This window comes from Trichomycterus rosablanca, chromosome 1 (genome assembly GCF_030014385.1).
Source record: "Trichomycterus rosablanca isolate fTriRos1 chromosome 1, fTriRos1.hap1, whole genome shotgun sequence".
Classification (NCBI taxonomy): domain Eukaryota; kingdom Metazoa; phylum Chordata; class Actinopteri; order Siluriformes; family Trichomycteridae; genus Trichomycterus; species Trichomycterus rosablanca.
Window position 1 is genome coordinate 53982118 of NC_085988.1, and position 26942 is coordinate 54009059.

The window sequence follows — 26942 nt, forward strand, 5'->3', positions numbered from 1 at the left end:
TTTATTCAAAACTACTTAAAATTGTGACCATACTGAGCCACCACTGCCTCATAAAGTGTACGTAGCAGGAACATGACTGCGGAAACACAAGTGTCCACTTCTTATTTTTTAATACCGTCCATTGTTGAATATGGACAATATATTTTAAACACAGCCAGGTTTGATTATTTTGTCAGTTACTGGTTAAACAAAGTGATGTTTTATTGTCTTCAAAAATCAAACCTGGCTGAGTTTAAAATACAGAATAATACTAATAATAATAATAATACTAATAATAATAATAATAATAAAAATGGTCAATGCTTAAATATTAAGACTTGCTTATACTTTATTTAAATCAGTGATGTGTTACTGTAAATATTTGTACTGTTAAGAGCCATCAATATGACTCTGACTGCTTTTTTATTGTGAATAAAAAATTACAAAGAAGACCACAGTCTGGACAACACTGATCTTTGATAGGACGTTATAAAGTTATCGGTTGATAACTACATTGATAAGTTACAGGTTTAAGGAAATTAGGAAAAATTGCATCCCTAACAGTATACTAATTTTATTTCTACAGTCACAGTACTTAAACATTTTAGACATGGGCTTGCAGATCACAGAATGTAGTTTAAAAAATATTTACATAAGTTAAATGGCATTATAAAATTTGATTTGGAGCTATGATTTTTACAGTTTCTTCTTTTTCCTCCTAATCATGTTTCATCCAGTTTCCCAACTTTCTCCACTGCTGCAGACCCTCACCCTGACCAAGAAGAGCTGTAGACTATAGTATGCCCCCTCTGACAAGTACAGTCATCAGCTGCATCACATAGAGAGCATTTAGGTATGTACAGTCATGCACTACTCTTCATGAAACAGCCATTCCTCGACCAGCCAGCAGGGGTGCAATTGCAGCAGCAGTGAAAAAAACATTTATCTAATACTCCCTAACAACACAGCCAATCATGTTTGTTTGTTTGTTTCTTAGGTCTTTATAACGCCTTGTTTACTCACGAGTTATTTTCAAGGCAGGACCGGTTTTTTGTATGAAAACTTTGTATTAATTCAGTGACTTATTTGGTTTATAAGCAAGTCTTTAAGTTTGTATTTGTGAGAAAGTTTATTATCATGTTTGCATTGTTTCTGGTGAAGATATGACTTATTGAGTCTGTCATTCTTAATCTCTCTCTTTCTCTGTTGAATTTAACACATTCTGTTAAAATGTGTTTTACAGTAATTGCAGTTTGGCAAATGTTGCATATGGGGGCCTCCTCTCCCCTTATCAGATACGAATGTGTAAGTTGAGTGTGTCCGATACAGCATCTTGTATATAACGTTTATTCTGTATGTTTTTCCAGAAAGGTAGCTTGCTTAATATTTATATTAGGACAAATTTCATGCAGTTTATTGTTGGCTAGTGAGTTCCATTCTGATTTCCACTGGTTTTGTAGACAATCATGTCCTGGTTGTTAAAATAGCTAAGATTCGAACTTGAGAGTTTAAGATCTTAGCAGTGGTTGGAATACAGTAGACCATAGATAAACAATAGATAAAAGTTATGTGGGTAGCCAGTAATAAGTCTTTCATGAGGAATCGATCTTAGCAAATTATTAGTGGATCAATTGACTAATTTGTAAAAGCACTTGATCAGATTTAATTATTTTAAACTTGAATTTTAGCAAATATTTTGAATGTAGGATTATTAAACTGTATTAATTAAGGTTTACAAGGTCTCAGGTCTCTGTAAATTCTTGTATGAAGCTGTGTTGTTTCTGGAATATGTAAACTGGTGTTTTTACAGATCTGAAGTGTAAAAGATGTTAAAGAAGGCATTTGAAGCAAGCGACAAATTATTACACTGTATATAAGGTCTATGAAAAAACCAGAGGTTCCAAAATCCAGCTGGGGTGAACATACAAATAATCAACTGTGCTTATGAATAAATCCATCTACTTATCCAGTGATGTAATTCCAACCACAACACTTTAAACAGGACTGCTACAGCTGCTCTACTGTTTACCTACTTTACAATAATTACCTACTAACAATAATGTCACATGTCATATGCATTGATCATTCACATGAGGTACACAACAGCAGAATGTTTATATTCTATAAAGTTTACTCAGCTGCATGATGTCACTAATGGCACTATTTGTATCACCTTTTACATTTCCTTTTGGAAAGCAACAATGCAATAAATCCGTAATAATGGCTCCTGAAAAGCACAGCAAATTTACATTTTGTTTACCCTATCTTTTAAGGGTCGTAAATTTGATCCTTACAATGTTATACATCTTCATTGGCTAAAAATTGGGAGCTGATCGATCCTGCTCTCTGGCAGAAAGAGATGGCATTCCTGTCGTCTTTATGAATCAGTATGACAGTTCTACAATGCTCTAGGAATTGCATAAAAAAGTTAAAGTATGTAGTAGTAAAATAATTGTAGTAGTCGTAAAATACTAAACTTCTAATATGCCCGATGGTGGAAATATCGAGCTTGGGTGGAACAGCGGTCTATTTTACTAGTCTACTAGTGCTACTGACTGGCTGTTATTTACACAGACTTAATAGGCTATATCTTGATGGCCAAAACCCTGTAATAAATTTGTTTTCTGAAGGAATAAGACCTGCTGCGACCCTGACCAGGATAAAGCAGCTGATAAAATAACCAATGCCGTGTGTGCTCTGTAACACTTTCCCTCTCCTTTCTTATAAGCTGTTTAGAAATAGCTATGTGCTGATTTTATCTGAAATATGTGTCTCAGATTCATCCATGGCATGACAGCACTCCTGAAATAATTGTGAATATTTTCAGCCAGCTTGCAGAGTTAATGTGGAAATAGTGCTGCAATTTAGGGAAGAAAATGCAAGCACTGCAAGTATTTAAAGTTATTGGTTCAATTTATGTGAATTTGCAAACCCAAATTACTGGCGGGATTAATAACCACATAGACACGAAGACTGTAGGAGGATATTAAATTTGGCCATATGAGTTCAATAACAGTAATGTTGTACAAGCTTGATAAGGAGTAGTGAGCTTGTGAGCGCATGACTGGTTTGTATATCTATCAAGGGCAATGAAAGGAAACCATAAGCATTGGGAGGAGACTGAGACACAGCTATTGCAAGTCCAGCCTGCTGACCATGCTTTCACCACATACAGACCAGAAACAGATTATGTGCATTACAGTTGTGTAGTTTGTTTCTCGGGAGTACATTATTCTATCAGTGTGACTGTGTTAGTGCTAGCCTGAGAAAAAATTACAGTGTGGTGGTGGTCAGGTGACTCCACCAGTTGGAACTAAATTTAGTTCTGCTCCATTTCTGTCCATGTGTATGTTGACCACATAAGTCAACACTCACACACATGCAAACAGCAACCCAGCTGTTTATAGAACACCTTATTTCTTAAATATTCTCTCAAGGCACTTAAAGATCCTTAATCATCCTTTTTACAGACTCACTGTGTATTGCAGCTGTACTGTGACAGTCTACTAAGACTTAGTACACCATATACATCAACTATATACAACAAACTCTTTTTATTTCATAGCTGTAAAACAATCAAAATAGCTCATTACAGGTAACTACACATGTACACCTATCAAACCATCAAAGCCACCTAAAACATATGCATAGCGATGGCTATTTCACAGCAACTATTTATGTCATGGTCAAGGATACACAGTATTAAATGTTGCACTGATGTTAGTTGCTTGTAATACTCATACTAAATGCAGCTGATATGATCAGACATAAGGACCATAAAGACCTTTGATAAGGGCCAAATTATTATAGCCAGATGACTGGGTTGACATATCTTCCGAACAGCAAGAGGTGTTTACAGGCAGCTGTGGTGAGTACCCACCAAAAGTTACCTATGAAGGGACAAGCTATGAACTTCTGACAGGCTGATGGCAGCCATGGTTCATTAATGTCAGAGAACATGAAGGTTATGGTGTCTGGTACAGACAAACAAAAGGGCCACTGTGACTTAAATTGCAGATCATTTTATTACACACATGTACTGTATATATACACTATATTGCCAAAAGTATTCGCTCGTCTGCCTTCACACGCATATGAACTTGAGTGACATCCCACTCTTAATCCATAGGGTTTAATATGATTACGGCCACCCTTCGCAGCTATAACAGCTTCAACTCTTTTTGGAAGGCTTTCCACAAGGTTAAGAGGTGTGTTTTTGAGAATTGTTGACCATTCTTCCAAAAGCGCAGTTGTGAGGTCAGACACTGATGTTGGACGAGAAGGTCTGGCTCGCAGTCTCCACTCTAATTCATCCCAAAGGTGTTCTATTGGGTTGAGGTCAAGACTCAGTCAAGTGCAGGCCAGTCAAGTTCTTCCAAGCTCATCCATGTCTTTATGGACCATGCTTTGTGCACTGGTGCGCAGTCATGTTGGAACAAAAAGGGGCCATCTTCAAACTGTTCCCAAAAAGTTGGGAGCATGAAATTGTCCAAAATCTCTTGGTATGCTGAAGCATTAAGAGTTCCTTTCACTGGAACTAAGGGGCCGAGCCCAACTCCTCAAAAACAACCCCACACCGTAATCCCCCCTCCACCAAACTTTACACTTGGCACAATGCAGTCAGTCAAGTACCGTTCTCCTGGCAACCACCAAACCCAGACTCGTCCATCGGATTGCCAGATGGAGAAGTGTGATTTGTAACTCCAGAGAACATGTCTTCACTGCTCTAGAGTCCAGTAGCGGCGTGCTTTACACCACCGCATCCGACGCTTTGCATTGCGCTTGGTGATGTAAGGCTTGGATGCAGCTGCTCGGCCATGGAGACCCATTCCATTAAGCTCTCTACGCACTGTTCTTGAGCTAATCTGAAGGCCACATGAAGTTTGGAGGTCTGTAGCGATTGACTCTGCAGAAAGTTGGCGACCTCTGCACACTATGTGCCTCAGCATCCGCTGACCCCGCTCTGTCATTTTACGTGGCCTAACACATCGTGGCTGAGTTGCTGTCGTTCTTAATCGCTTCCACTTTGTTATAATACCACTGACAGTTGACTGTGGAATATTTAGTAGCAAGGAAATTTCACGACTGGACTTGTTGCACAGGTGGCATCCTATCACGGTACCACGCTAGAATTCAGCTCCTGAGAGAGACCCATTCTTTCACTAATGTTTGTAGAAGCAGTCTGCATGCCTAGGTGCTTGGTTTTATACAGCTGTGGCCATAGAAGTGATTGGAACACCTGATATCAATGATTTGGATGGGTGAGTGAATACTTTTGGCAATATAATGTATTTAATTAATGCTGATGGTTAAGCATGTCATTTACAGCGGGGAAAATAAGTATTGAACACATCAACATTTTTTCTCAGTAAATATATTTCTGATGGGACTATTGACATGAAATTTTCACCAGATGTTGGTAACAACCCAAGTAATCCACACATGTAAAGCAGCCAAAACAAATAAGTCCAAAAATTAAGTTATGTGTAATAAAGTGAAATGACACAGGGAAAAAGTATTGAACACGCTTACTGAAATTTATTTAATATTTAGTAGAAAAGCCTTTGTTGGTAATGACAGCTTCAAGACGCCTTCTGTATGGAGAAACTAGTCGCATGCATTGTTCAGGTGTGATTTTGGCCCATTCTTCCACACAAACTGTCTTCAGATCATGAAGGTTCTGGGGGCCTCTTCTATGAACTCTGATTTTCAGTTCTTTCCATAGATTTTTAATTGGATTCAAGTCGGGTGATTGACTGGGCCATTCTAGCTGCTTTATTTTCTTTCTCTGAAACCACTTGAGAGTTTCCTTGGCTGTGTGTTTGGGATCATTGTCTTGCTGAAATGTCCACCCTCGTTTCATCTTCAGCATCTTGGTAGATGGCAGCAGATTCTTATCAAGAATGTCTCGGTACATTTCTCCATTCATCCTTTCTTCAATTACATGAAGTCTGCCAGTACCATATGCTGAGAAACAGCCCCACATAATGATGTTCCCACCTCCAAACTTCACTGTTGGTATGGTGTTTTTGGGGTGATGTGCAGTGCCTTTTCTCCTCCAAACATGGTGTGTGCTATGACATCCAAATTTGGTCTCATCTGACCAGACTATATTCTCCCAGTATTTTATAGGCTTGTCCAAATGTTGTGCAGCAAACTTTAAACGAGCTTTAACATGCTTTTTCTTCAGAAATGGAGTCTTGCGCGGTGAGCGTGCATAAAGGCCATGGCAGTTGAGTGCATTACTTATACTTTTCTTTGAAACAACTGTACCTGCTAATTCCAGGTCTTTCTGAAGCTTTCCGCGAGTGGTCCTTGGCTCTTGGACAACTCTTCTGATTATTCTTTTGATTCCTCTGTCAGAAATCTTGCGAGAAGCACCTGGCCATGGCCGGTTTATGGTGAAATGATGTTCTTTCCACTTCCGGATAATGGCCCCAATGGTGCTCACTGGAACATTCAGAAGTTTAGAAATACGTCTGTAACCAATACCATCAGTATGTTTTGCAACAATAAGGTTGCGAAGGTCTTGAGAGAGCTCTTTGCTTTTACCCATCATGAGATGCTTCTTGTGTGACACCTTGGTAATAAGAAACCTTTTTGTAGGCCATCAATTAGGACTAAACCAGCTGATATTAATTTGCACTGATAGGAGCAGGATTGCTTTCTAAATACTGACAGATTTCAGCTCATGTTTTGGCTTTCCATGCCTTTTTGCACCTCCTTTTCTTCATGTGTTCAATACTTTTTCCCTGTGTCATTTCACTTTATTACACATAACTTAATTTTTGGACTTATTTGTTTTGACTGCTTTATATGTGTGGATTACTTGGGTTGTTACCAACATCTGGTTAAAATTTCATGTCAATAGTCCCATTACAAATACATTTACTGAGAAAAATGTTGATGTGTTCAATACTTACCCCGCGGTAAATTCATTTTTAACAGGTGATGCTTGATTTGAATTAAGTGACGGTGCTTTCTACACACGAGAGCTCTGACTGCAGATTTGAGGCTCATCCTTAGTGTGCATGCACCAGATTCTTTCAGAGAAAGTGTAATGCAATTCTAATCCAAGCAGAAAAAACTTTTATGATGAACAATATTAATGCCTAATATCAGAACTCTTAAACATTCACAAATGGAAGCTGTTTTGCATAAGTATGGAGTCGTACTGCATGTTAAATTCTGAAAATGTGGATCTCTGTGCAATCTTGTTTTTTATAGAGAGTTCTGTCAATATTTTACATCATGTCCCAGTATAACATTGAAAATATTAATTTTTATATGCATGTATAGTTAGAGCTTACAGTGAGTGAACTGGTCGCTACAGATCTGTCAAATAAAACCCCTGCCTCATTTAAACTGACTGTAAAGGAATGTTTGTACATGACAGCAATAAGGAAGCATAGCAGAGCAGAGTGAGATTTCACACATACAGTAAAGATAAACAGCTAGTTATTAACACAAGCATGACTTCTGCACTATGCATTTGGTTTGGTTAAAAAAAGAATCTCCACACTAAGCTGAAAAATACCACACAAGCAAACCTATTCTAACATTGTACAACAAAAGAGGTTTAGTGAAATTACAAAATCCAGAACATAGAGTTGTCTATATGACAACAAATAAGCAAAAAATGACAAAACACATTTAGGTTTGTAGTCTTAAGAAGACTGTCTGCATGACACGGCACATGATACAGTGCTCACGTGATGTACCCGATGTAAAACCAGGGTAAAGAGGACACGGTAAAGGGAAAAGCTTCATATGCACATGCTGTAGGGGGCTGGTATGCTTATATTCCTCCTGCAGTAATCTAGGTAAGTCTCGTCCCTGGTCAAGATGATCTGTAACTGAGCTGAATACTAATATTTTTGTTAAAGAAATATTCCTAACACCTCCTGGGGGGCTTGATTTGAAACAGTCTCCCTTCGGTGCTGCTGTAACCACATGATGGAACACAGTAAAGCCAGAAAAGGCAACAGAAGCTTTCTCTGATCTTAGCCAGCTCCTCTGCAGAGGCAAAGTAATAAAGTATTTTGTTGTAATCAAACACTCTAAACAATCCTTGCATAAACAAATGTCTTGTAATGAAAAGAAAATGCATTTAATTTTTGCATTATTACTTAAAAGCTCTTTCATTTATTCCAGTCTGTGATAAATGACCTGCTTAATACAGTACAAAAATTTAGCAATTTATGCTAGTTCTGCTATTTCTGTATTATACTACCCTCATGTTCCAAGATTACACTAAACCAATTGCAGAATGCCTTAAAGCTCTTCACTGCTCCAACATTGCATCATTTACAACAAAAATTTAAACATGTTGCATACTACTATGAGGCACAGTAGGTGGTATACAACACATTATATAATCATTTTACATAAAGTAATGTCACCTAAAGAAGTTTTAAGATACCTACTGCATCACTGTTACTTAATTAGACTGTTTAATTGGTTCTGTTAATTAGATCTGCTATCCCGTTTCAAAATATTAAACTAGTTCTGGTTATATATGCTACTACACCACAGTTGCAATCAGAAAGGGTTCTACAGAGCTAGATTTGCTTTAGGTTACAAGGGATCTTCAAAAAGTTTCCTCACTTTTATATTTTGGTTAGAAACGGTGAGGGCAGGAAGAGTAGTAATTGGTCGTGTCTGAGAGACCGAGAGAGAACTTATAGTCTAGATTTAATTTAACCAAAATCATTTTTTGAAGATGGCATTAAAAAGTTGGTACAAAGCTGGGGAAAATGCATCAGAAGGTGACTATGAAGAAAAGTGATGTCATTTGTTTTTGAAATTCTTAATTAAAAAATTTTTTTAAAAGGGCGGAAACTTTTCGAAGAACCCTCATAAGTCTTTATCAACTGAAGCATGCAGCAAATGAACAATGAAAATGAAAGATTGAGTGTTTCAGTGTTACTGCAAAAGACTTACAGGATAAACTGATAAAAGCTGGGAAAAAAATGTGTAATCAGTGTCAACCATAAGAACATCACTTCTCAGGGACTTGGCCAGACACCATAGCTATTGTTCATTTGCTGCCATTCCAAAAAGCCCAAGAAACACAGGAATGGTGGAATGGAATAATGTTGTCTATAACATGGAGGTTTGTTTGACCCTCAAGGATATGCGTCCCCAGACCATCACTGACCCAGCATTAAACAGGTCATGCTGGTTGATGCTACATGCAGCATAACATTCACCACGGCGTCTCCAGACTTTTTCAAGTCTGTCACATGTGCTCAGTGTGAACCTGCTCTCATCTGTGAAGAGAACAAGGTGCCACTGGCGGACCTGCCAATTCTTGTGTTTTCTGGCAAATGTCATTCAAGCTGCACATTGCTGGGCATCAGGCCCTCATGCCACCCTCTAGTTTTTGACCATTTGGCTGGAAACATGCACACCAGTAGCCCACTTGGTCATTTTATAGGGCTCTGGCAGTGCTCCTCCTGTTCCTCATTGCACAAAGAGGCAGATATCGGTCCTGCTGCTGAGTTGATGTCCATCTTTATCCCTGACTGACTTGGTGTTATTATGTGATGATTAATGTCCCCTTAATTGGTTAAGTGGTGTATTAAATCTGAGAAAATGCCAAATAAAAGCATTTTCACTGATAGTCTCAGACTTTTAACCTCCCCTGTAGCACTTCAGTTCAAAATGACATGAGTGCATTGCCACTGTAGTGATATCATATCAGCATTTAATTTCACCATGATATATTTTCATATAAAAGTCAATGGGAAAGCAGTAGCCTTAGAACACAACGCACACTATCAACAAATTTAATGATAGTCAAATTCTGCTACCATCACACATTAATTTGGAGCCTCAGCCAGGGGCTTTAGTATTGCACAAAATCAGGCGGTATGCTTCCATTACATGCCGCATTACTGTCAGTATAAGTAACCGTATAGTACATTACACACAGCTGCTTACAAACTAAATGCTACATTATGCTAATTAGAGGCATTAGAGGCCAAGCAGAAAACCAAGAGCTACAACCAAGACCATAAACATGGCCACACAAAGTGGAGCCACAATAATACACATTGATCAAAGACAAGTAAAAACTGCTCCTTAAAGCACAAACTTATTTAAACTAACTGTTATTATAGGAAAAATAACATTTGTTTCTTTAACGTTAAAAAACAAGTTTTAAATATACAAGTTTGGATTGCCAAAACAGCCTAGCCTTTGGGAGGTGCACTTGTCAGTGTGCACTCAGTGACTGTTCCAAGCCTGCATAAACAGAGGAGGCTGCGTCAGGAAAGTTATCTTGCGTAAAAACTGTGGACCCCTGAATACAGGAGCAGCAAAAAAATATATACAATTTTTGAGGAATTGTACTGCTGCATAACCCAATTACACCTCAGCTTCAGCTCCTGGACAAATAATCTTACTTTTTCTTTAAGAATTTTCTGATTAACAGTGATTTTCATTTTAATGGTTCAAATCTCGTTAGTATTACAAATACGTAACAACAGACACAGAATGATCCAAAATCTGTGTTATTAGGCAATGTGAGTTTCACCCAGCAGATGTTTAATAGTTAATCCCATCTGTTAAGCAGTTCTTCCAAAAGCACATGTTTGATTATTCCAACTATCAATCTAGCTGTGGAATGAGGCTGGAACACATTCGCATGTCCACACTTGCCACATGCAAAAATGATTAAGTGGCATTTCAAGAACAAACGAGTAATGTATCTAATGTATCAGTTCAAAATCTACTACAGTAGGATCATCTGGGTTTAACCTAAACTCTTTGCAAGATTTTCCTCCAAAGACAAATTTGAACAGAGCTTTTTTCAATCAATAGGAAAAAAGTTAAAGGTATTTTATGATAAAATGTAATAGAAACTATCCATATTCATTTTACTTTAATTCATTTTCATGTTTTACCACTGCTTTATCCAAGTTAGGATCACAGTGGTCTGGATTCCCAGGAATTACTAGGCACACTGCAGCAACAAACAATCTGATAGAAGGACTTGAACAACAGACATAGTCAATCATGTTTGTATGTACATGCCTGACAGGCAGACAGCACCACACCACTGTGGATTATCATCTGAGGGTTGTTGTCACTTGGTTGACATGTTGTTAAAAAGCATAGACCCTCGAGCCAGCAGTCATTATAATTTCATTACAATCATCATAGAATAAATGAAACTTTTGTTGTTGTATTGAGGTCAGACACTGGTGGATGTTTGTGCTGAACATGTTGGTTATCACCAGTACACTCTTCCACCTACACAACAGGCACAGCTACACTTGGAGGAGTCCAAATTAAGAGACCAGAACTCAGATTGACTACATCCTGATCAGTCAGCAGTGGAAACAGACGGTAATACTGCACGCACATGCCTCAGTGCAGACTATGACTCTGATCATAATCTTGAAGATGATAATGGTTGCTAATGAAGCTCAGATTTAAAAGGAAAGCAATCAGGAAGCCACTGCCATTGAACCTTGAAAACACAGAAATGACCAGTTTAAACAGCAAAAAAAAGTAAGGATTGCCAACAGAATTAAAGAGCTACAGAGACTTGAGGAACCACACAGACCAGATGGACTGTGGCAGCAGATAAAAAATGTAATGCTGAAAGCATCTAAGGAAACAGTACAAAAGAACTGCAACAAAGAAAAAACAAACCTTTGTTTTTAAAAGTGATGACAAACACTTAAGAACTACTTGATATTACAGTGGAAGATAAAAGACTGAAACAGGTGGGCTTCTCATTATATTTGGGAGTGTCAAATACTGCAATACTTAACAATGTGCTGGTAAAGTGAAGTCAAGAATGGCAATGGGCATGGTGGTGATGTTCAAATTGACACGGATATATAAAGGGAAGCTACGATTGATGAAAACCTTGATCTTGATAGTAGCCACATATGAATGTAAAGCCTGGACACTGAGGAAAAAGGAAGTGCATCAGAATGGTCAAAATGGCCAGAACAGAAAAAGACCTACCAAACCACATTAGGCACCCACATGACAACATTAATGTCCCAGGACCACTACAGAGTAGGTATTATTTGGGTGGTGGGTCATTCTCAGCATTGCAGTGACACTGACATGGTGGTGGTGTGTTAGCGTGTGAGTGGATGAGTTACAGCAATGCTGATGGAGAATTGTCTGAGAATAGTCCACCAACCAAAAAGTATATCCAGCCAACAGCGTCCCGTGGGCAACGTCCTGTGACCGCTGATGAAGGTCTAGAAGATGACCAACTCAAACAGCAGCAATAGATAAGCGATCGCCTCTGACTTTACATCTACAAGGTAAACCAACCTTGGTTTAGTGGCAGGAGTGTCTAAGAGTGGACAGTGAGTGGACATGGTATTTAAAAACTCCAGCAGTGCTGCTGTGTCTGATCTACTTATACCAGCACAACACACACTAACACACCACCACCATGTTATTGTCACTGCAGTGCTGAGAATCATCCACCACCTGAATAATGCCTGCTCTGTGGTGGTCCTGTGGGGGTCCTGTCCATTGAAGAACAGGGTGAAAGCAGGCTAAAAAAGTATGTAGAGAAACAGATGGACTACAGTCAGTAATCGTAGAACTACAAAGTACTTTTAAATGGACAGTAAGTGCAGAAACAAGGAGGTGGTCATAATGTTATGGCTGATCAGTGTAAGCTGGATTGACAACATCACAGCATTGATTGCATTAACAGGGGCTAGTCTGCTACAAGCAACATTAGACAGAGGGCACTGGAGAAAGCTGACTCACCTGTGCAGCCGACCATTGCTAAGCAATGATGGCATAGTGACATATCAGTAAAACCTTTATGTAAGAGTAGGAGTGGGAGAGGAAGTACTGATTTGGTGAATTAAAAACATTTATCATATTTACTTCTATAATTACACAAATGTAAAAGAATAATTTCTGCTGCAAAAAGCAAGGCTACCTATTACACAGATAGTGATCAATGCACTGCCATCCTCAGCAGTTTTTTTACCCTGTTATTTGTTATCCTGTTATTTACAGCAATCGCACCCCACACTTTTACACGTGTCCCAGGCTAAGAAAAAGCAGTACTAATAATTTGCATGCATTGCTGGCTAAGATGGTGAGAAGGAATCTGAACAACACTATTATTTCAGTCAGTGTCAGTGTTCTTTCCTTTACTTTCTGCTTACACTTTGCCTCCTGATACATTATGTTCCTGTGTTCTTAACAAAGGGGCAGAGAGTTTTAAACTGACATCCGGGTTAGAATATCAGCGGTGCTATCAGCCGGCCGTACGCTTACATAAACTTGATTGGCTATGTCTATAGGTGGCTGATTGGCATCTTGTCCAGTGTTTTCCCAGTGAAACCGGACCGGCTCAGACCCTGTTTGTGTTGTGACTGTACTACACCTCACTGTCATTGCTGGGAGGAGAACAGTGTTCCAGGCAAAAATATAAAGCCAGCAGCACCCTTTAATCAGAAGTTGTGCACTGATATAGACTAGAGCTATTTTTTCATGCACAGTGTGTATTAATCTTCTATTTTTTAAACTGTACACCTAGTGAGGATTGCTAACATGATGTGTGTTCCTAATAAAGAGGCCATTTAAAAATCCCGGCAAAATTTTTCATAGTTTAAATCATTCCAAAATGTTCAGTTCTTTCCATTCTGATGATGAAGTAGTCTAATACAAAATACATCCACACCACAGTGTCACCGGTGCCACCCAGAAACACTTAAAACAGAGAAACAATACATTGTGGACAGGGCATCAATTATTTGCAGGGCAACAAGCAAACACACATTTACTCACACCTGGGAGCAATTTTAATAGTCATTCCACCACCAGCACAAAAAAGTCTTATACACCGATCAGCCATAACATTAAAACTACCTCCTTGTTTCTACACTCACTGTACATATTTGTACACAAATGTAAAGTGCATTACAAATTAAATGTATTATTATTATTATTATATTATCAGCTCCACTTACCATATAGAAGCACTTTGTAGTTCTAAAATTACTGACTGTAGTCCATCTGTTTCTCTGCATGCTTTGTTAGCCCCCACTCATGCTGTTCTTCAATGGACAGGACCCCCACAGGACCACTACAGAGTAGGTATTATTTGGGTGGTGGATCATTCTCAGATAGAAGGTCTAGAAAATGACCAACTCAAACAGTAGCAATAGATGAATGAGAGATTGTCTCTGACTTTACATCTACAAGGTGGACCAACCAGGTAGGTGTGTTTAATAGAGTGGACAGTGAGTGGACATGGTATTTTAAAACTCCAGCAGCATTGCTGTGTCTGATCCACTTATACCAGCACAACACACACTAACACACCACTACCATGTCAGTGTCATTGCAGTGCTGAGAATGATCCACCACCTAAATTATACCTGCTCTGTGGTGGTCCTGTGGGGGTCCTGACCATTGAAGAACAGGGTGAAAGCAGGCTAACAAAGCAGGCAGAGAAACAGACAGACGACAAACAGTAATTGTAGAACTACAAAGTACTTCCATATGGTAAGTGGAGCTGAAAAAATGGACAGTAAGTGATGTTATTGCTGATCAGTGTATAGTCTTGACTATGTTTCATCCACAGACACTACTTAGTGCAGTAGTATTTCTGTGACACAGTTTAGCATTGTAGAGATGCCACAGTGGTGCAACTGAGAGAGTGGGTGTCACACAGAAACATGAGTTCTGAGGAAATGGGTTCAAACCTTGCCCCGTTAGTGTCTGTGTGGAGTTTTGAATGTTTTCTCAGTGTCCATGTGGGGACTCTGATTTCAATCCCACCTTCCAAAAACATGTCAGTAGTTGGAATGACTGATTTAAATGCCTTCTAGGTGTAAAAAAAAAAAGTGGTGGCCTGTGACAACTTGATGTCCATTTCCAGTTGTAGTCCTACCTTAAGCTTAGAGTTCCTGGGATGACATAAATGAAGATTTTTTATGTCTTTGAGACTACAAAGTGTAATAGCTGTCAAATGTGTCTCAACTACCAAAAAAGGAACTCTCTTATAAATAATCTTGATTCACTTTTATTGGTTTTGCACACTTTTGTTTCTTTAGTCTAAGAACAGAAGTGTCTATTTCACAAAATAAGAAAGAGTTTTCCATGTTATGGTGACCACAATGCCTGACATGTAAAAACAAATATGCAGACACCGATACAGCGAAACCAATTGCTTTTACTGCTACTTATGAAAGGTTGCTAGAGCAAGAAAGAGGTATGTCAACTTAGGATTCACCTTTTGGCCTCATCTCCAATTCCATAGCAGCTTGTCAGTCAGTGGGGGGAAGCTAAAGACTAACACCAGCTGCTTCCCTAGATGTTTACATTGATCTTTAAACAATACAATAGTCAGCAGTCAGCTTTAAAGCTTCAATACTATCCAGGTTCTGTGAAGATCCAAAATGGTCTAAATTAACTCACTACTATTTATTCCAAATACAGACTCTATGAGATTTAGCTATAAAGACAAGCGCTATCACAATGAAATGTGCCTGGCAGCCACTCATGTGCTCATGACTAATAGCTAAATCCACTGATAGGAAGTATTTATCTGTGAGTGTGTAGGTTATATCCTACAGACACACACATTTGTTCTGTATTAATTGACAACTGTGCACGGTTCATAAACACAGTGCTGAATGTTTGTGCAGTGTCCCAGTTTAAACTGACAAGTAACAGTAAGCAGTATCTACCAAAGAAGAAATGAACCAAAGTTCATTGTGTACTTGTAGGATTGTTGATCTTCGGTTGATCTTCAAAAAGGCATGCACATATTAGTGCCACTTTACAAGAAGCGTCTATTGTAAACACAAACACGGCTAGCTCACCAACAATGAGCTGTGTCTGAGGGAGAGACGGCCAGATAAGAATTCTCTGGCTTGCTGCTGTAACACTGCCTCCATATGCCTGGTTTAAGCACTGTCAGAATTAATGAAGGGAACACAGAGTATACCTACCTATTATGTGTTATAGCTCTAGCCACTGTAAAGCTACGATTACGCTAGCCCACCACTGCTGAGGCCTCTAGAGTTTGAATCTCAATGATGCTTTCATCCCAGACAGACAGCTAACAGGCCTAATTGCCATTGCCTGATGGGGTGAGGTTCACAGGGTTTTTTCTTTGATGCTGCAAATGTGACTTCTGCTGTCTGGTCGAGCACTTGCATGAGTGGATAAATTGCAGTGGGCATAGTGTGGCTCTAACACTCTGTCTCTGCCAGGTCAAAGCAAGGGTGGTGTGAGAGGCAGAGAAGGTGCAACCAGGAATTTAAAACAACTACCTTGTGAGAAATGGGAAGGGGGTCCAGAATGCAATAGACATATAAATAATCCAAATGCAGTTCAGACTCTCATCTGTATATGCCAGAAATGATTTAAATGTGTAAAACCTGTGAACCTGCTTCTTCGTTAGATTTAATCCCAGGTCACATATAGTGGATATAAAGTGTACACATCCCTGTTACAATGTCAGGTTTTTGTAATGTAAAATAATTAGACCAAGATTAATCATTTCAGAACTTTTATCATTCCAGTCTATTATCATGGCACATCTTGACTTGGTAATCTTGGAAGCAAGAAATTCCTGCAGCTTCTTTAATGTTGCTGTAGGCCTCTTGGCAGCATCCTAGACCATATTTCTTCTTTTATTTTCAAAATATTTGCTGAGATATCCAGTTCTTGGTAATGTCACTGTTTTGCCATATTTTATTAACTTGTTAATGGCCGTCTTCACTGTGTTCCATGGTATATGTAATCCCTTGGATTTTTTTGTAACCTTTTCTTGACTGATACCTTTCAACAATGAGATGCCTCTGTAAGCTCTTTGTGGACCATGGCTTTTGCTGTACGATGCAGGAAAATCCTACTAGAAGAGCTGAACTTTAATTAATGGCAGGTCTATACTACTGACTACTGTTTATTATAAGTTTGAATGTGATTGGCTAATTCTGAACACAGCCACATTCCAAATTTATTTTCATTTTTTCATTTTTTCCCTCTGAACTTACGCAACCACTTTATTTTAGTTTTTTCATTTTTTCCCTCTGAACGATTTCACTTTCGTTTTTTAACTGAATTGCACAAATAATAGATTACAGGTGGAGATAAATCTGAAATTATTTATTTTGATATTATTTTATTTTTTACATCAGAAAAACCTGCCATTTTAACAGGGGTGTGTAGATGTTTACATCCACTGTATACAAACCCTATTTTTGAAAACTTGGGACTTTGTCCCTGTCCTAAGCTTTTTGGAGTGTGTTTAAGGCATTAAATTCTAAATGTGTTTATATTTGCAAAATACAATGAAGTTGATTATTAAAACATTGGAAATCATTCTTCAACTTGATAATGGGGTTTGTACTTTAATCAAGTATCTCTATGTGAATAGTAATACTGCTTTAACGGACATAAATAAAGCAATCTTTAGACTGCAGTATTTGCATTTGCATCTGTAGTGTACTTTTAAAAAGAATATTAGACAGAGAGCTTGTGTCTATAACAGCCCATTAAAGAGCTGTTATAAGTACGCCCAAATAATACAAATCAAACTCCAAAGGCACATGTGAGTTTTATCAGGTTTAAAAGTTACATTTATTTATTAACAGGGTTTCTGGTGAATTAAAATACTGGATGTCACTTGTTGATCTTTTTTTCTATCCGTCTCTTAAACAGCCTTATGCTTGAGCAATGAATGACCCCATATCATGCTTAATCTCTGGCTGCCCGCCATCTGTCCCTGCTGGAACAGAAGGATTTCTGCTGTGCACAGAGTCACTGGTCAGAGGGTGTTGGCAGGCACTGGTCTTTTATGTTGAGCTAAATTCGGTCTTGTCATTTCTCTTGTCATGAATAGTAGGGGGTTTAAGAGGATGTGAGAACAGTATAAAGGGCTCTTTACATGGACACATCACAATGCCTGATTTCTTGAGCAACAACTTCAGACCTCCAGGAAGCAAGAGTTTAGCAGACAGACTAGTGAATTCAGTACATGCTTTGTGGTCAGGCATTCACTGATAATCCACAGAGGAAAAAAAAAACAAATAAAAACTTGTCAATCAAAAGGTCTCACACTGCACAGCCTAGTGCTTGGAAACACTTTACACTGTATGAAGTGATATCTTGGTAACACATATGTGTTAGGATAATTTTAATTGCTTGTGCTCTGCTGATTGTTTACTGTTATACTGTTCAGTTTCATATTTACTTGTCATGTGCAATGAGCTGGAGGACTGGGTAATGCAAAGCAATATGGATCCTGGTACCTGGACTCAACCTTTACATCAAGTCATTCTTTCTGCAGAGTCTGAGAGGTTCTCCCCACATGTGTGTGGGTTGTCTTTAGATACTCCAGTTTGCTCCCACATTGCAAAAACATGCAGACTGGCTACACTGCATTCTTTTAGGTGTTGCTCTGTGATGGACTGGTGGCTTGTCCAAGGTGATTTTCTGCCTTGTGGCCAATGTTTTCAGCATGGGCTTTACCAGAATAAAGCCATTTGCAAAAAATTATAATTAAATGAATACTTTGGTTTCCTCCAATCTTGTGCAAAAAAAAAGAGCTGGCTACTTTAAACTGCCCCTGGGTACAAGCATGTCAATGAATCAGTGACTGTCTGATGCCTTGTGAGCCACCTTGACCCTGATCAAGGAAAAGCAGATACTACAGATACATAAATTAAGGAGTGAACAAATTTCAAGTATAAAAAATACTGTTCAATTAAACAATGTTTTATTTTGAACTTAATCCTAATGCTTTTTTCACCTCATTTAATTAAAAATCTGTTTCGTACAGCTGTTTAATTAAAGTTATACAACAATTCAGGCTCTGTAATACATGCAGTTTTATGTGGTAATTAAGTGGATATATTCACCAATTATCCATGTTAGGAACAATCAACATACATTCTGTTTTTAAATATTTTAAAAGAATCAAAATCAGCTTTTTAACTTCAAGTGTGAGAAGCTTTCTCAGACGAGTGGCTGTTGTTAAAGCTAAAAACATCACATAGTGGTCATTCTATTTTAATACCATTTGTTTTTGAAATGGATGTCCATTTAGTACAGTCAATTTTAGATAAGCTGCACTAATTTAAGTTTACACAAGCAGTAGACTGTCAGACAATAGTCATAGAGCCAAGCCCTGTAAAGACAGTAACAATTAACCGTCACACAGCAATCTACCAGGATGACACCTAGTCCAATTTCCAAAACAATGATCAGTGTGACTCAGATAAAAAAAAAGTATAAAGTCAAAACATTAATTAAAAAATAAAACGTTATATTTAATATGCTCATTTTTCCTTCAGCTGCTACCAGAAATGGCACGGTTTTCACACCTTCTTGGGACAGGCACAGAGAGTGTACTGACAACAAGTGCACCTTGCAATGGCTAGGTTGCTTCAGCACCCCACCCCCCCCAATTATACAATCATGCCGGTGCAGACACCCAACCAGTTAATAGCACTGCTGAGATTCAAACCCCTAGTAGATCCCCGAATCTCAGAAGTAACAGGCTAGTGTACTTTACCACTGCGCCACCTGAGCGCCCAAAAAGCCTTCATTCATTATTGTGTATTTAATAAAATGCCTCAGTATGGGATGCTATAATTCACCAGCCAACCACAAGCCAACCACCAGCAGACTCAGATAAAAACTGCAGATATCAAATGTACCTGAAAATCAGTTTACATTATTGAGCATAATTTCCACAAACTGATTACAACATCACATCCAGCGTAAAGACTTTCCACAGCAAAAATGGCTGGGTGCATCTCATTAAAAGAGAGTTTAAAATTTGCATGTCTGAAAATGCAAAAAACCAAACATTAGCAGTAAGATACTGAGTGGACTGAGTGATAAAGAGACACTAATACAGCATCTGCAGACTTCAGGTCAGTCTTTTAAATGCTCCCTGTCATCTCTCAGCCACTAAAAGGATGAGAATACCGCCTGTGTCCGGTGTCTGACCCAAGGTAGCACATTTAAGCGCTTCTGGTCTGACACCAGCAGTAAACAATCATTCCAGTAAAACCATTTAGTACTAGACAGCGGATATGGGAGGAAAGCCCACAAATCAAACCGGTATTAGCAAATCACTTATTGATTGGAAAACATGAGGGCATTTAAACCCACTACTCCACATAGGTTTCGGTTTAATATTTAGCAAGTTACACGTGCTGATCCCAGTTTTTCTTTGAGCATGATAGTAACAGTAAAGCTAGCAAATGAACAGTAAATAATGTATAATGTAAATGAAATTTTTACAGCAACCAAGCTTCCTTTAAAAATGTGAAAAATGACAGGCATGATGGTTGTGTGCTAAATGACAATGTCCTACGTTCGTATGCATGACTGGCGTCACAGTCAACCTCACAAACACAGTTACAACATACTATTCTAGTTTTCTGAAAAGCTTCTGTCACCCTATCTACATCTCAGATTACACCATATGGTATCCCAACCCCACAATTCAAACTGGTCTAATGATGCATTGTAGCATATAGCCAGCAGCCTCTTACTATTAAATTAGCACTTTGTTCGATTAACTTATGTACACAATCAACTGATTTATAGTTCACTATTGTGAAAAGCCAGTTTGGCCTGTTGAAGAACTTCCTATAATAAACTGTACTAATAAGTGTTGTAAGATGTTAATTTGGCACACAAAAAAATTCAAAAAAATAGTGCATTTAGCCCTGAAATATGCATATTTTGCTACAGTATAGACTGAGATTCTACAATGCAAAGCATCAAAATAAAAAGGAGTGACATTCAAAGGAGAAATGCATATTAAAAATAGTGTAAACACAGTTAGAAATGTCAAAGCCTTGCAGCTGTCACATGTGTACTGTGTTCGTTCTTAATTAAGACCAGATCATTCTACAATAATGTTTGGCTTGAAGCAGAATGCAAATTTATTTTAACTGTTACTGACCATCATTAGCAGACTATTAACCGATAACTGACAAGCTGGCAAGTGTCCCATCAGAATATAAAGCACATCACAGAGTGATCAACAATTAACACCTATGGAAAGGAATTAGCGCCAAATTGAAATGCAGTCACTACAGTGGAAAAACATAAATGCAATACACACTGCTTCTCCATAAACATGACAAAAATGAAAGATACATTGCACTGATCTGACACTGGTCAACCTCTTCACAAAAAACACAATACATGTAGGTTTGTATTTAAAAGAAATGCTGAATTTGTGTCAGAATTGAATACAAATCATCCTGAAATAAAATTAACTCGTACATTTCCCTGTGTGGCTTTGAATGTGCCAAAACAAAAAGCAGTACAAGCATCGTATTTAAATCCATGATAAAGAATAATCACTGTCCAGTTGTGGCTTGGGCGTGGCCGATAACAGACAGAAGTAATCACTTGGAGCTGTAACTTTTGGGACAGAGTAAAAAGAGGAAACAAACACTTAAATTCAACAATTCGAGACTGGTTTAGTTACAGACAACTTTTGTAGGAGATTACAGTGGAGAAGTGATTACTTTTCATTGAGGCACGAGTACCGCACTGCTTGGACTAAAATACAATGCTTGTATTGTGTTTTGTTTTGGCACATTAAAAACATTTAAATGTTCCTAGTGTGTTTTCCTACAGTACTGCAGAAATACTGCAAAAATGCATCCAGCAAACAGCAGTTATCATATAAACATTTCTTAAGCAAAATAAAAACCCGCCATACAAATAATCGCATCAACACACTAGCTATAGTACACTGCACACACTGTTTTACTCTGTTCTCTTATTTAATATTACTTTAATACAGAACAGCAGATCTATTACATTATTACATTAAACTCATGAACATGCTGATCTGCGTTTAATGTTTGTGTGCATGTGTGTGTGTGTGTGTAAAATGTCAATAATATAAACACATTAGCTGGCGTATTCACACAAATCAAGCATCAGCTGTAGAAAATATATTTAAATGACTCATTTAATCAACAGCATTAATCCAACAATGACTTCTTTGTCAGTTATTGACATCCCAACCTTAAAGTAATTTATTCTTGCAAACTTCACATACTCAATTACTGCAAGAAGGAAGGTGAGTCAAACAAATATCAGCCTGACTGACTGCAAGCACAAGAGTTGCACAAGAGGCCAATTTAACTATTAAAAAACACAGAAAGGGGAAAGTCGTTTCATTATTTCTGTTAGTTCATGTGTGACATCTAAACAGTCTTTAAATGACATATTTTGATTGCTGTTACGTGATCAAACTGTTGTGTTGGGACCACGGTTATGATTAGATTAGATCTAGATTAAAGCATTCCATGCTGTTATTGGGAAATTATCAACGCTTTGCATGAAAGAGCATCACACCATTCCTCGATTATTTTTTTATACTTTTTTTTAACAAAGCAAGCCAAAAGAGTGCTCATGACTGAAATTAATTTTCCTTTTAACCCATAAATATAATCAATCACATGGCGGCAACCTTAGATGTGGAGGCAGAAAGCATGAAATCTGCTGCAGGGTGAAACAGCTTCTGGAGTCGACTCCAGAAACATTCAAATAAGATTTTGAGACACACACACACACACACACACACACACACACACACACACACACACACACACACACAAATAACGTCTAGGTCCTCAGGGAGTGGAGTGCCAACAAGTAGAGCCTGTTCATCCCCAGCCAAACCCAGATCTGAGTCAACCGGAACTGAATTGCATGGGCTTTGAATCAGCAATGTATAAGCCAGTTCTCTTCTGAGTGCTTCCACTGGGAAACGATTGAGCAACAAGAGGGTGGATAGACATAGCGCTCTGTCTGAGCGCGTGCGTGCGTGTGTACAGCCATCTGAAATCTCCGCCTCTATAGATACAAATCAACAGAAAAAAACACGAAAATCATGAGATTTAAACTCACTCGATGAAGCACCGTGCTCCCTCAAATGTATATCCTTCTTCCCATCCGGTTGGTAAATCTAAGGGGTTAAAACAACAAATTAGCCATTTTGTTTTGGGGAAAGCTTTATTTGGTGCATAGCCTGTCGTTTCTAGATCATCTAGATGTGCTAGAACCTGGAGGAATAAAGCAACATGCAGTGCTTCGGATGTAAAGCAATGGCTTTTAGGCAACAATTGGCACATACATGTATCGTACTGGCGATAATAGTCATTTCTGTCAAGTTCCTATAAGCTGTCACTGAAATAATGGTGCTCTGTGGATGACGGCAGGATATGGAAATGACTGTGGAGTCTGCGTAGGATACAAGGAGTGTGCCAGCAATCTTGAGGGGTTTTTACATTTCAAACCTGACAAAAGGCATTATCGCATTCACAGCGCACAGTAACACACCAGTCAATTTCACTGCCGACTGTCAACTGAGCTCTGACGACGATTCAGTTAAACCTTACACACATGCAGTGTCTGTAGCGATGATAAAAATGGCTGGGACCGAAGCGGACTTTGGACTACTGTAACTCAGTGTCCAGATGCAATTCCCACCAGCTGATATTGCAGCTTTGCGTGGTGGCACAGCCACTGCTGCGACTACTGCAATATTCCGTCGTGACTTTTCTAGCTGCGTCTGTCCATACCAAATAACCAGCGCGTCGCAAAACCTAAACAAAGCAAGCGAATATGAATGTACCTGAAGTCTTCCTATGTCCTGTATTGACCGCTTCTCCAGTGACTGGATGCAGCCAAGTCGTACTCTTCGCTTCTTCACTGTTGGGTGAAAAAAGGACAATGTAAAAAAAGCAACACTAGTACGTTACCCCGTGAGACGCCATTTCAAGCCAAGACAATCCAAAGATTTTATAATCCCATCATATTTACTTTATAAAGAACACTCGTCCGTCTTGAATCACCCCGTAACTCCAAAAAGAAGGTAAGCAAGACACCCAGTCGGGGTTTGGATCCGCCGCCATGTCTAGCACTGAGCAGGAGCAGTGCAATAGCTGCGCGCCTCCGCTACGCTCGCGCGGGCACGAGAAGGCTAACCAATGGAGCTACGGTCGCTCAAGCCGCTAGGGGGCGCGTGCACAGGACGAACTGTATACCTGTATTTCTTACCTTTTTCACACAAAAATCTTTTTTTTTTTTTTTTACAAATAGTTACTTTAAATAGGCAAATCAGCTATGTTAACGTGGGGCACTTTGTAAAATGCAATACAAACAAGATGAGATTTGTTCATTCTCCTAAACCTGTATTTCACTGAGATAACCAACTAAATCGAATTTTGTAAAGAAATATACATATAATTAAACAGTCTGTAATCATTTTGGAACTCATTTGTAACTGTAAAAGAGGAATTCTTCACATCCTCCTACTGAAATGTTCCATACATTTTTAATAGGAGACATACAGTACTTGAACTGTTGGCAGACCAGGCAAGCATGTGCACTCTGTGTCTACAAAGCCACACTGTTGTTCACATGCAGAATGAGATCTGGAATTGACTTACTGGAATAAACATGGACTTTCTATGGAATGTCTCCTCAAAATCTCAATATACACATCCGTGTAAGTATATGCAAGTCACCTAGGCTGTGAGCACTGATGATCCCCGATACCATGACAAATGCTGGTTTTTGCACTTTTTGTTGCTAACAGTCTGGATGGTCCTTTGCGTCTTTTGCACCAAGAACTCAATGTTTTTGCAAAAGACAAGCTCAAACGTGGACTTATCGGACCACAGCTCTGTCTTTTGGTCCATCTGAGATCATCAGAAACTCGGCAGCATTTCTCTACAAAATTAATTGCATTTTTTGATGTAGCGGTAGACTGTGTTAAGTGACAACTTTTTTTGGAAGTACTCCCAAGCCAGTGGGGCTATATTTATTGCTGTAGCATGATGTTTTCTAATGTAGTGCCATCTGAGGGCTAAAGATCACATATTTAACTGAAGCTTCGGGAGTTGTCCTATACAGACTAATATTTATTCTAATGATATTATGTGCAGTAGATGGTGAAAGTAAATTATTTGCAATTATTTGCAATCATACATTAAATAATGTTCTTTTTGATACATTATAATACCCTCACACCCCAGTTTAACTGCTTATAGTGGAATGTTTAAAAACAGTGTAACTTGAATATTCTATAAACCTTTTATTCATATTCTGCCACGGTCCAAAAAATATTATTATAAATACAATTGAATTTGTAAGCGAAAACATTAAATGGAATTTCTTTGCACTTTTGGCAGTTAAATAAAAGTTTAAGAGATTAACAAATCACAAATACTTATTGCAATTTACAACTATCCCAGATTTTCTATAAAAAAAAGGTGGTGTGTATTTTAAAGATAGTATGACTGGGGTTCTAAAATAAACTGTTTTTGTAGATATTGTGTTAAATCTTATATCAGATGAACCAAAAGACATTGGAAATGTGTGCTGCGGTCAGATAAGATCACAAACGAACATCGAGTTCTGCTGTAGGATAGCTGAGAGGTGGTTAAAAACTGACTCAGGATTAGATAAATGCAAAGCTATGTTGGTGATTTATTTCACCACAGGTCCAGTGACAGGTGCACAGTGCAGTAGAAAAAAAAAACCAATAAACCAATTTAAACTAAACAACTAACTTAATCTAAAGAGCTTTTCGACTATAGCACTGTAATTGAGTCTTAAACGCAGCCAACCCTGAGAGGGCTGAGGTCTGCTTTTTAAATACTATATGGTATTAGACTGGACCAGTTACAGGTAACCTAGTATTTCAAGAGGTATTATCAACCATACCAACCATTATCTAGGTTAAACCAACCATTTACATTGGTTCCATCTACACCCGCTCTCTTGCTAAGATAATTTTCTCCTGTGGCTTCTTTTACCACTCCTATCCAGATGATACTCAGCTAATTCTGCCATTCCTTTCTTCAGACACACTGGTGTCTCATCTCAGCATGTCTGGCAGATATCTAATAATGGATGTCAGCTCATCTCCTAAAACTTCACCCCAGCAAGACTAAGCTGATATATATCCCTGGAGATCAGTCTTCATGCCAAGACCTAGTAATTTCTTACAATGACTCTCAGATCAAACCATCTTATAATGTATGAAACCTCAGTTGTCCTGTGTAGCCACCTGTCCCTCTCTGCTCGTGTAGCTTACATGACAAGATCATGCGGTTCCTCTTCTGTAACATCAAAAGATTTAACCATCTCTCTCTATAAAAGCTACGTAGATTCTTGTCCAATCACACATCATCTCAATGCTGGACTACTACAACTCCCTCCTGGCTTGTTCTCCCATGTAGACTATTAAAGACCTGCAACTGATTTAAAATGCAGCTGCCCGCCTGGTTTTCAACCAACCCAAACACTGCCACATCACCACACTGATGCACTCTCTTCATTGGCTTTCTGTAGCTGCTCGCATTCAGTTTGAAACAATGATGCATGCCTACAGAGCCAAAAATGGACCAGCCCCAAGCTACCTTAGAGAACTTATTAAACCCTGTTCTGTATTACACAATCTTCAAACCACAAGTCTTGCTCATCTTAAACAACCACTAAGAACTCAAGGAAGACAGGCGTTCAGACGAGGCCATTCTCTATCTTAACACCTAAGTGGTGGAATAAGCTTCCCCATTCTGTTCAAATATCTAAGAGCCTTGCCATCTTTAAAAAACTATTGAAGACCCACTTCTTTATTAAGCACTTAACTTAAAACTAACATGCACTTACTAATCTCCTTCACTATTATTAAAAACATGTCTACCTAAACTTATATTTCTAAGTGTTTCAGCAATTTTTTCTACTTGATTTAGAGTGAGGAAATGTTTACAGAGGAAGCAAAATGCCAAAAATGTAAAATTTAAATGTATAATAATGAATTTAGTATACTTCTTAGTTATAATAAAAAATACTGCTAATTTAAACATGTAAGAACATAAAATGTGGTGCAGCGGTAAAAACACATGCTGGAACCAGAGCTGGGATCTCGAATACATCGTATCAGATCTCAG

At 38.4% G+C, this 26942-nt stretch overlaps 1 protein-coding gene across 10 annotated transcripts in view; it reads right to left on the reverse strand.

The window, feature by feature from the left end:
• The window catches only part of plekha5 (pleckstrin homology domain containing, family A member 5), a 146633-nt gene extending 122718 nt beyond the window's left edge, over nucleotides 1–23915 (reverse strand). For all 10 annotated transcript variants that reach the window (XM_062994627.1, XM_062994626.1, XM_062994625.1 and 7 more), the window contains exons 1-3: nucleotides 23806–23915; nucleotides 23618–23694; nucleotides 22891–22948 (exon numbers count right to left, since the gene is read on the reverse strand). In XM_062994627.1, the coding sequence (XP_062850697.1) occupies nucleotides 22891–22948; nucleotides 23618–23694; nucleotides 23806–23897 (227 nt within the window). In that variant the 5' untranslated portion in view covers nucleotides 23898–23915. The remainder of the gene's footprint in view (nucleotides 1–22890; nucleotides 22949–23617; nucleotides 23695–23805) is intronic.
• Between the last annotated feature and the right edge of the window lie 3027 nt (nucleotides 23916–26942).